Source organism: Myotis myotis, unplaced genomic scaffold, assembly GCF_014108235.1.
Source record: "Myotis myotis isolate mMyoMyo1 unplaced genomic scaffold, mMyoMyo1.p scaffold_m19_p_6, whole genome shotgun sequence".
Taxonomy (NCBI): domain Eukaryota; kingdom Metazoa; phylum Chordata; class Mammalia; order Chiroptera; family Vespertilionidae; genus Myotis; species Myotis myotis.
This window is the reverse complement of record NW_023416368.1, coordinates 73403730-73415264: the sequence shown is the minus strand read 5'-3', so window position 1 is coordinate 73415264 and position 11535 is coordinate 73403730. Positions and strand designations below refer to the sequence as shown.

Sequence of the window (11535 nt, the reverse complement as noted above, 5' to 3'; positions counted from 1 at the left end):
GAGTATGAGTGGCAAGGATGGTAAGGATTGAGACACAATAAAAACACACACAAATACACATTATCCATTGGCTGTACCTTTGGTCAGGAAACACAAAGAGATTAGTAGCATGAACAATTGAACACTAACACTATTTAAAATAATGTAAAACATCAATATTCTAGGAATTAGGATACTTTAATAATTGTTTAATGGCCAGTGTTTTATGATCTGAAATAATAAAAATTTGCAGTGATTAGGTCAATGGTCTGTGGCACATTCTGTAACATTTCTACAGCCAGGAGAATAAAACTTAGTACATGGGAAATTGGATATGATTTGGTTTCTTTTTTGAAATTGTAAATTGTTGCTTTTCTTTCTAAAATGCAGTAGAACATTTTGCTGTTCTTCCTAAGATGGAATTGCAACATTTTGCTCTTTTTCCTTAAGTAAAATCTTGACATTTTGTTCTTCTTACTCAGCTGAAGGTGACACGTTCTGCTCTTCACTCTTATCTTTTCTTCTTCGTGTCAGAAAACACAAAACTAACAAGCATAATAAGAGGATAAAAGGAATCAACCAAAGTAGTTGCAAGTAATTGATTTTTTGCCTAATTGTTTTCCGTGGGGGAGGCCCACTATCTATACTACCTCCACTGCCTTCTTTTATGCAGTTGGGAGGATCCGACTCATAGTTGCAATGGCAGTGCTGTCTGTTGTTGCAGACTCCTTTCATATTGCACGTCTCAGGTGAGCAATAATTTACCAGAAGTGACCTATGAACACACTTCCTTGTGATGCAGACATGTTCTGCCCCACACTCTGTCCCATCTTTCACATCACCAATGTCAGGTATGGTCATACCGAAGTGGTAGTCGGTACCCCAGCAGGTGGCGCCATTCAACTGAGTCCAATGCACAGTAGAATGATTTCTCAGAAGGGGAAGTTCTGTCACATTGTCACACTGAATCCTCCCGCACAAAGTATCTGAGATGTCACATTTTACATATGTAGAGTGCTTGAAACCACAGTTCCCGAAACGGTCACCTTGGGTGTTCATTGCGGTGTAGCAACTCTGATTTGCACTCTTGGCCTCTTTGCCAAAAATATTCCTACACTGCTCTTCACGGTTATTGCATCTCTTTTCATAGCAGTAGCCACCGCCCTTGCATGGCATCCCATTCTGCAAGTACACGTCCTCTGGACAATGGTAGGATGTCCCATTGCACCACTCTGGGAGATCACAGTCATTTTCCTCTTGTCTACAAACTTCGCCTGTTGGCAGGATCTGACAGTCTTTGCAACAAAGCCCAAAAGCACAAGCAGCCCCAGCGCTGAGAGTGCAGTTGGACTCACAGCACGGATCTTTCATACACAAATTTAAAGCACCACAGTCACACTCTTCTCCTTCTTCAACCACACTGTTCCCACACTGTGCAAGTGTGAAGATGTTTCCTGTAATTGATGAAATGTACAAACAATTTTTCCTTGCTAAGGTGCCCATCATGTTCATGAAGTCAGCATAGCTGCAGTTGCTGAATCTAGTTGCACTGTCTTTTTCTGGAAACATTATGCAGGTTTTATGTCCACATGTACAAGTTGGTCCATCATGATCCATACCCAAATTATGACCAATCTCATGTGACACAATGTATGCAAAAAAATACACGTTATCATTCATGAAACTATCAACTCCACAACTAGCATAGCTTTTACATACGGTTTTTATATAGGCTAATCCAGCAGTAGTACCATAGCTATGTTTTACAAAAAGATGTGCAACATCATTGGGAATGCGGTTATTCAAGCTAGTTTTCTTCCATTTGCAAAATTCTCTCAGGAGATCCTCTATGGTATCTATTGGAACTGGGTTTTTTTCAGTCCAGACCTCAATTCCCATTAAAACCACATCAACATCCAGTGAACTCAAAAAGTTATCTACTGCATTGACTACAAGTAGTACTTCATACTGCACAGCTGTGGTGTTACTTTGGTGATGAAGATAGCGATTGTGGTCGACCACCACTGCCAGTTCAAGAAGCCGCCTGTGAGTCCACCAGCCTTCATACCCACTCTGCATCAAAGTGAAATTAACAATCTCTGGAAAGTTCAGTTGTCTTGCTATTTCTTCATCTGTTAATCCACATTTCATGGGTGGCAATTGTGTCTCTTCACTTTTTATCCTATACAAGAGATGTTCAAATGTGGTAGAAAGTCTCTTGGGCTCTATTTCATAAACAATGTCATTTGTCTGTAATACGCCCTGTAAACTGCCCAAACAGGTACTGATAGCAACCAGGGATTCTGGGTCCCCCTCCACATAACCATGATAGTAGCAGTCATTCTTTACAAAAGGCTGGTCCTCAAGGAGAGCGCCCTGGTCCGAGTAGGTAACCACTCGGATGTGTCTGGATAGAAAATGCTTGTTGACCTTCATGTGGACAATGTGCCTCTGGCCCCCAAAATACATTCTGTAAGAGAGCCAGTCTCCAATCTTCATGCCAATGCCAGTGCCTGTTACCTTCAAGGGAATCACCACTTCTGGGGGACCATTGCGTTGGGAGAGCACAACCTGGAACCATCCATATGGGAACAGAATCACCCCCAGCCAGAGTGGCAGGAGAGTGTTCCTCACACACACCAGGGCCTCACTCACAGTCATTATGGAGCCACCACACACAGCCATTGGTGAGAGCAAAATAGGACGGGCAGGAACCATCACTGTTCCCTCTGAGCTGGGTATTCACCCTTGACTTTGAATCTGTTCTCTGGCAGGCTCATACCATCAGAGTAGCACACTGGAAGAGAAAATAAAGAGTAAAGACAGGGTTGGAGGTTATGGGAAGGCCAATGTGGAGGAGGAAGAGAAACATAAGAGTTAATATGGATTAGTGTTTGGCTAAAGACATGACTCAGAATACTGCATGCATTTGCCCTTAAGAAATTTTAAGGCAACCTGGATCATGTGGCTAAGTTGGTTGAGTGTCATCTTATACACCAAGCGGACAACTGGTTCAATGTCTGGGTTGTGGGTTCAATCCTCAGTAGGGGTGTGCATGAGGTAGCTGATCAATATTTCTCTCATTGTTATTTCTGTCTTTCTCTCCTTTTCTTTTCCTCTGTCTCTAAAGAGCAATAAAAACATATTTAAAGAAGAACTGCAAGGCCGTTTATGACTGTATAAAAACATGATGATTGGTCATAGACTGAGACCTTTTGAACCTAGATGAATGGTACATAGGTTTTAAGGATACTGTTGTTTAACTACATGAACATGAGTGAAGATTTTCACAATAAATTTATAAAACAAATGGACTTATTGGAAAGGTGAACATATATCATGTTTGAGAAGGAGTCCCTATTTATACTTATTGACTTGATATAAATATTAATATATAGACTTTCTTTTCAATTTTTTATTTTTGTTATTTTTTAAAATATTCTTTTTAATTTTTCAGTTACACTTGACATACAATATTATATATTGTTGTTAGGAGTACACCTAGTGAATAGAACTTATATAACTTACTAAATAATTGTCCCAATGAATCTCAGACCTATCTAATAAAATACCTGCATAGTTGTTAGAATATTATTAAGTGTAATTGCTCTGCTGTACTTCATGTTCCTATAACTATTCTGTTACTACCACTTGTACTTCTTAATCCCTTCACCAATTTTTACCAAAGTTCCCAGTCCTCCTCCCACCTGGCAACCCTGAAAATATTCTCTGTATCTATGAGTTTGTTTCTGTTCTGCTTCTTCTTTAATTTTCTTACTTTTTAAAATTTTATTTTCTTGTTTAAAATATTACAAATAATAGTACATATGTCTCCATTTTTCCCCATTGACTTCCCTACCCCGCGGAACATGCCCTTACCCCAACCCCCAGTGTCTTGTGCCTTTAAATCGATGAGTGAGATCATCTGGTATTTTTTTTTCACTGCTTGGATTATTTCACTTAGCATAATGCTCTCCAGTTCCATCCATGCTGCTGCAAATGGTAGGAATTTCTTCTTTTTTATAGCAGTGTAGTATTCCATTGTGTAGATGTACCATCGTTTTCTAATCCACTCATCTGCTGCAGTGCAGATCTTTTATTTTTATGTAGTACCATTTGTATATTTTTTTTCCTTTGTTTCTTTTGCCCTAAGACAGTTTTGGGGAGCCTTTTTTCTGCCAAGGGACACTTAGATATATATTACCTCATTCGCTTAATATAATTCACTTATAATAAATTTATGTTGCTAAGAAAATGCTCCTAGATTTATTGAATTTGAGTCCTGTCAGCGGTTGCCTTGGTAGGGCCAGACCAAATGATTTCACAAGCCTTATACTGCCCGTGAGCCACATGTTTTCCACCCCTGCCTTAGGCATTGTATCAATGAAAATTTTTCTACGTGAGATTTCTGATATTTTGCTGAGCACCTTTTCATCTTTTCCATTCATCTAGCCTATGTCTTCAGATTGGAGCATTTAAGACATTTGCAATTAAGGTTATTATTGATAGGTACATATTTGTTGCAATTGTTATTCTTTTTTTTTTAAATTAAATCTTTATTGTTCAGATTATTACATTTGTTCCTCTTTCCCCCCCCCATAACTCCCCTCCTCCCAGTTCCCGCCCCACCCTCCGCCCTCACTCCCCACCCACTGTCCTCATCTATAGGTGCACGATTTTTGTCCAGTCTCTTCCCGCATCTCCCACACCCTTTTCCCCCCCAAGAATAGTCAGTCCATTCCCTTTCTATGTCCCTGATTCTATCTGTGTTCCTCCCCCTCTCTCCATTTCTTCTTGTTACAACACTCCCTTTAGCATACCTTGCATTGCTGTTTTGGTGGCAATTAATACTTTTAGTGTTGTGTGTGTGTTGTTGTTTTTTTTACTGCAAAGCTTCTAATTTCACCTTCAACATTGAGTGATAGCCTTACTGGGTTTAGTAGTCTTGGATTTATTCCTCTGTATACTTCATGCCACTCTCTCTGGGCTGAAGTCTTTCTACTGAGAAATCTGCTCACAGTATCCTGGGAGCTCCCTTGGTAGGTAACTTTCTGTCTCTCTTACAGTCTTTAAGATTCCTTCTGTGTTGGAAGAATTCAGGAACCAATATGGAGTAAACACTGGTACTGCACCACATCAAAATTACAACTACGATACGGAAGAAGCATCATTCAGAATCTCCTGATATCTTTCTGAATGGAAGTCCTATAACTAGAGAGTTAAAGTAAGAGAGCACATTGAGACTGGTAGAGGGTAGGAAGAATGGAATGGGCTAGTTTGACACCCACATGTCCTGTGTTTTCAATTGGGAGTGTTATCTTGGCTGAAGAAACCTCCTGTGTGGAGCATGGGTGCCAGCCACACAAACGGCCCCCAGTCCATGGTTTTAGAGCCTGGAAGAGAAGTCCCCATAATTTCAGGCTGTAAAAACCAGTGGGAATTGTGGCTGAGTGACATGGAGCTGCTTGAGTCCCAGGCAGTTCTTCTGAAAGATGCCACACATGAACTTACTTGGATACTTCTCTCTGAGGCCCAGTGTTGGTGCAGAAAATTGATATGATCCAGGGACATACAAGGAGAAACTTACTTTTATACCATTAGGGCAAGAACTTGGGGGCAGCTTTGTCCTAGAAAAAAGTGCTGGGGTCTCCCCCCCCACCATCGCCCTAGGCACAATACCTGAGTCTCCATCATCTTGGCCCATACTGCTTGCACAAAACTTGTGATTCACTGAGATCATGCCCCACCCAAGTTGTTTGCAGTGGCTTTTCCATATGAATGGCATGTTTGGCTCAGATTTCAAATTTTCCTTAAAGCTCTCACATCAATGGCAGCTTGAATCAGACTTACCCATACCTCTTGACAAGTGGCTTGATGCCTAGCACAAGCAGCAGCTTGCCAAGGTTCACAGCATGGCCTCTCTTGGGGACCTCCTGGGCCAACACAAGCAATAGCCATCTCCAAATCATTCTGTAGCTTGTGCTGGGTAACCTTAGGCAGGTCACAGGCTATGGCTGACTTTTCAACTTAAGGGAAGCTCCAATGTCAGTGCAACTTGTGGAGAGTTTCATACCATACCAGATTACAACCCTTTCATATCCATGAGTGACAAAGGGGTGGACTGTTGAGCATCAAAGCTCCACTGAAGCAAGTTCTGCTCCATAGGGGTGTTTCCTGCAAAGCAAGTCTTGTACTGCAGTTGTAGCTAGTCCTCACAGCTAGTTGGCCTGGGGGCCAATTCCACCCATTGACACCATTAGAAATCAAGGCTCAGCAAAGTGATCCCACAGGGGTGTACCTAGAATTCCCAGATTAGGTTACTAGAGAGGCTGAGTCACTGAGTCCTATAGGACAGCTACTGTACAATACCAGTCTACCAATTTCAGGAGACATAGCAGCTCTACAGAATACATAGAAACAGCCAGAATGTGAAGAAACAAACATGTCACAAATGAAAGAAGGGAAGAAATCTCCAGGAAAAGAACTAAATAAAATATAAAGCACCAAACTACTAGATAAAGAGTTCAAAACAATGGTTATAAGAATGCTCAAGGAACTTAATGAGAGCTTCAAGGATCTTAGTGAGAATGTCAAGGGACATGGTGAGAATTTCAAGGAAATCAATGAGAACATCAAAGACATGAAAAAGGACCTGTAAGAAATGAAAGATACACTAACTGAAATGAAGGATAATTTACAGGGAATCAACAGTAGAATAGAGGATTTTGAAAATCAAATCAGTGATTTAAATAATGAGGAAGCAAAAAACAACAACCATCCAATCAGAAGAGCAAAAAGAAAAAAGAATCCAGAAAATATGAAGATAGTGTAAGGAGCCTTTGGGACAACTTCAAGAATACCAACATTCTCATCATGGAGTGTCGGAATGAGGACAAATTTAAAACCTATTTAAAGAAAAATATAATGACAGAAAATGTCCCCCACTGGTTAAAGAAATAGACATACAAGTCTAGGAAGCACAGATAGTCCCAAATAAGATGAACCTATAGAAGCCCTCTATATGACATATTGTAAGTAAAATGCAAAAGTTTAAAGACAAAGAGAGAATCCTAAAAGCAGTAGCAGAAAAGCAATTTGTTACCTATAAGGGAGTTCCCATACGACTGTCAACTGATTGCTCAACAGAAACTTTGAAGGCCAGAAGGGAATGGCAAAATATATTCAAAGTGATGAAAAGCAAGGACCCAGAACCAAGATTACTCTACCCATAAAAGTTATCATTTAGAATTTAAGATCAGATAAAGATCTTCACAGACAAGAAAAAGCTAGAGGAGTACATCACCACCAAATTAGTATTACAAGAAATGTTAAAGGGTATTTTTTGAGAAGAAGTATAAAGATTAAAAAATTTACAATAAATGGCAATAAGTACATATCTATAAATCATTGAATCAAAAAATCAAAACAAACAAACAATGAATCTAATGACCAAAATAAACTGATGAATAAAATGGAATAGAAACATGGAACAGACTGATGAGTCTCAGAGGAGTGTGGGGAGGGTGAGCAGGAAGAGATTCACCAAATAACTTATATTCATTACCCATGGACACAGACAATAAGATGGTGAATGCCTGGGGTAGGGCGGAATACAGGTGGAGGAGGAAAATGGGGGAAAAGTGGTAGGGATATCTGTAATACTATCAACAATAAAGATATGAAAAAAAAGATTCTTGGTTTTTAACTTTTGCCATTTTAATTATGATGTGTCTTGTTGTGAGTCTTTTGGATGCATCTTTATTGTGACGTTCTGTGTTTCCCTGACTTGTGTGACTTTTTTCTTCACCAGGTCAGGAAGTTTTTTGTCATTATTTTTTCAAAAAGGTTCTCTATTCCTTGCTCAGATTTTCCCCCATCTTGCCCCCTCAATAAGTGGGTGTTCTTTTGTTTCATGTTGGCCAAAACTCCCTTAAACTCTCCTCCTGCTTTTAAACCTTTTTTTCAATTGTTGGTCTGAATGGGTGTTTTTTCCCCACTTTGTCCTCTAATTCACTGATTTGTTTCTCAGCTTCTTCACTTTGCTATTGAATTCTTTCATGTTATTCTTTATTTAATTTATGCCATTCTTCATTTCCACTTGATTCTTATTTATTGTTACAATCTCATTTTTCATGCTGGTGTACTTCTTATTAAGTTTCTTATAATTTTCATTAAATTGCTTTAAGTTATCATTCAATTGTTTGAGCACCCTTGTACCCATTACTTTGACTTCTTTATCTAATGTATTGCTTGCCTCCATTTCATTTAGTTATTTTCTGGTGATTCCTCCTGTTCTCTCATTTGGTGGTCATTTCTTTTTCTCCCTATTTATTTTTATTTATTTATTTTTAATATATTTTATTGATATTTTACAGAGAGGAAGGGAGAGGGATAGAGATTAGAAACATAGATGAGAGAGACACATCGATCAGCTGCCTACTGCACACCCCTTACTGGGGATGTGCCCACAACCAAGGTACATGCTCTTGACCGGAATCGAACCTGGGACCTTTCAGTCTGCAGGCCGACGCTCTATCCACTGAGCCAAACCGGTTAGGGCTGTCTTCCTATTTTAACAGTCTGGTAGTCTGGGCCATGGGGTGAGGCAGGCAGGGTCACAAAAGTGGGCTCAGGTGTCCCGAAGTAACTGGTTGCACCAAGTCCAGCTGTGGGTCTGATCTTATGAAACCAGGTTAGGTGGATCAAGTTGTTGTGGCAGGTCCAGTTACTTTGGGACAGGCATAGTGTGTCACAGTGGCAGTTCCATGTGTTTGGTGGCTTTGGGTCATGGTGGTAAGGCCAGGCACACCACTTCAAGGAGGTGGGGCCAGTTGTTTAGAGGCACCGGTTTGGGTGAATTGAATTGGGGCAGCAGGTCCCTGTGTTTTGGAAAATTACATGTTAAGGTGATAGAGTGGGCCTGGTGCTCCGCTTGTGTAGGGAGTGTGGTGGGTTGGGAACTGCTGCATTTCTGGGTGGGAAGTGGGCCAGGCCAAGTGCTACTCCACTGGTGAGGTTGGCAGTCCATACCAGCTGCTGTTCCACTTGGTCAGGGTGGCAGGCCAGGCCAGGTACAGTTACATGTGTATATTCAGCAGGCCAGCATGAGTGCTGCTCTGCTGGTAGAGTGGGGACAAGATGGGCCAGGTGCTGCTCACTTGGTCTTTATTGCCAGTTTTTGTTCATATATATATATTTTTTCTTCTTGTTCTTTAATATTTCATGTAACACTGGTTTGGTGGTAATAAACTCTTTTAGCTTTTTCTTTTACTGAAAGCTGTTTATATATCCTTCAAGTCTAAATGATGTTGTTCTTGCTTTACATAATTTTAAATATTTCTTGCCAATCCACTTGTCATGCAAAGTTTTTGTTAATAAATCTTCTGACAGTCTTATGGGAGTTCCCTTGTAGGTAACTAACTGCTTTTATTTTGCTTCTTTTAAGATTCTCCATCTTTAACCACTTGCTATTTTATTATGTAGCGATCTTCTTTGGGTTCATCTTGTTGTGGATTCTGTGCTTCCTGGATATGTATTTTATTTCCTTTAAGAGGTTAGGGAAGTTTTATCTGCCACATGTGCATGTGGGACCAGTCTTTTCAACCAGCCTGTTCAGTGTCTCTTTCTCTCCTATGTGTCTCAGTGGCTTTTTCTTTATAACCTTAGTTGTAGGACTTCTGTTAAGCTCTATTTCATGTGTTTTGGAATGATTGGTGTTCTTTTGTTTAGTTGTATAATGATGTGGATGTGGGCGAATGAGAGTACAATTAAATCTTGATATACCTACATGAGAATAAACTCTGTGTTTTGCAATAACAACTGTAAACCGACTTTTGCCCCCCTGTATATTAAAGACAATAAGAAAAATAATAATACAATGGAAGTGTTTTAAAATTTTTTCTTGAGGAATGTGACCAAATAACTTATTATTTAAAATAATAAGGAAATCTAATTGTACCAATAAGCAATTAAAACCAAGGTTTCCCATCAGATGACAGAGTAGATAAATGCAGTACAGTAAACCCTCAATTTTGCAGACCTTGATTTTATAGATTTCAGTTTTAATAGAGAAAATTTCTGGTTCATATGTCATATGTGAACATTAGTACCGTGTTAATTTTTAAATGCTTTAAACTAATATTTGCTTATACTTAGTAGGTTAAGGTTTGTTACTAATTCACTGTTATTTTTAACAATTTTATTGAATAGGCCTTATATTGGGAAAAAACACTATAGTAATTTCAAGAAAAGAAATGAATATTACATATCCAAAACTACTAGTATCCTGGTGCATGAAATTCATGCACATTAAAAGGGAATTAATTGCCCTACCCAGTTTGGCTCAGTAGAGCATCGGCCTGCAGACTCAAGGGTCCCAGGTTCGATTCCGGTCAAGGGCATGTACCTTGGTCGCAGGCACATCCCCAGTGGGGAGTGTGCAGGAGGCAGCTGATTGATGTTTCTCTCTCATTGATGTTTCTAACTCTCTATAAAAAATCAATAAAATATATTCTTTTAAAAAAGAGAACTAATTAGCAGGGATACTTTAATATTGCTATTTGCCCTTTCTCTATAATAAAACTGTGAGAGATTAAAGGAAATTAGTAAAATGTATATGAAAATCATATATAAATTTATTAATAAATAAACAGTAACAAAATGATATAACAACAGAGGCATGATATAAAAACAAGAAAACATGATATGAAAACAACAAAAACATGATATGAAAACAACAGTGATGCAAACAATAACTGATAAAGTGATTAAACTTATTCTAATATCTCCCTGTATACCACATTAAGAGTGAAAACACTTTCAGAGTGCTTGACTAATTTTCCTTGTGATGAAGTACTTAGAACTTCAACTGTAACATCACATGCTCTTCAAACTCGAGAGAAAGCAACATATTACTGACCATGTGCAAAAACGGGTTCAGGTAGGAACATGTCTACTCTGTCTAGAGTTTGTCCTTGTGATTTATTAATAGTCATCACAAATGCTGGCATCACAGGAAACCGTCGTCGAATTGATTTAAATGGGAGGCCAGTGTCAGATGGGGACAAATTAATTCTTGGAATCAGAACAGCTTCTCTTTCTGCAGATCCTGTTAATACTTCAGCTTCGATAATGTTAGGTCATAATCATTTGATAATAAATCTGGTACCATTACAAAGACCCCATTTACTATTGAGATTTCTCAATAGTATGATGATTGCACTCACTTTCAATTTTAATTCATGACAAGGCATTCCCGAAGGAGTAATACTATTCAGAAATTCAATGGGGAAATTTTCCTTTGTTTCTTTGTTATGGGGTGGGGCCACAAGATTAGTAACAAAGAAACAGAATTAAAACTTTATTGTGGGGAGCTGCTACAGTGTTTTGGACAGGTTCAAGCCTTGGACTGATGAGAGGGCATAGTCCTCTCATTGCCACGTGCAAGTCCCCGCTTGGAGGGCAGGGCCCTCCCAGCACAATTATAGCCAACAGCTGTAGTTGTAAGCTTGAACCTATGGTCCGAACACGTGGCCCCAATTGCCTGAGTAATGTGGG

General features: G+C 39.3%; 1 protein-coding gene across 1 annotated transcript; it reads right to left on the bottom strand.

Annotated features, from left to right (window-relative positions):
* Positions 1 to 453: 453 nt before the first annotated feature.
* Positions 454 to 2640, bottom strand: LOC118657828 (disintegrin and metalloproteinase domain-containing protein 25-like). The gene has a single exon (XM_036312480.1). The coding sequence runs from the start codon at positions 2638 to 2640 to the stop codon at positions 454 to 456; it is 2187 nt and encodes a 728-aa protein (XP_036168373.1).
* Positions 2641 to 11535: the final 8895 nt, after the last annotated feature.

Coding starts and splice junctions, on each gene's coding strand:
- LOC118657828 (XM_036312480.1), bottom strand. CDS start 2,640: ATGACTGTGAGTGAGGCCCTGGTGTGTGTGAGGAACACTCTCCTGCCA.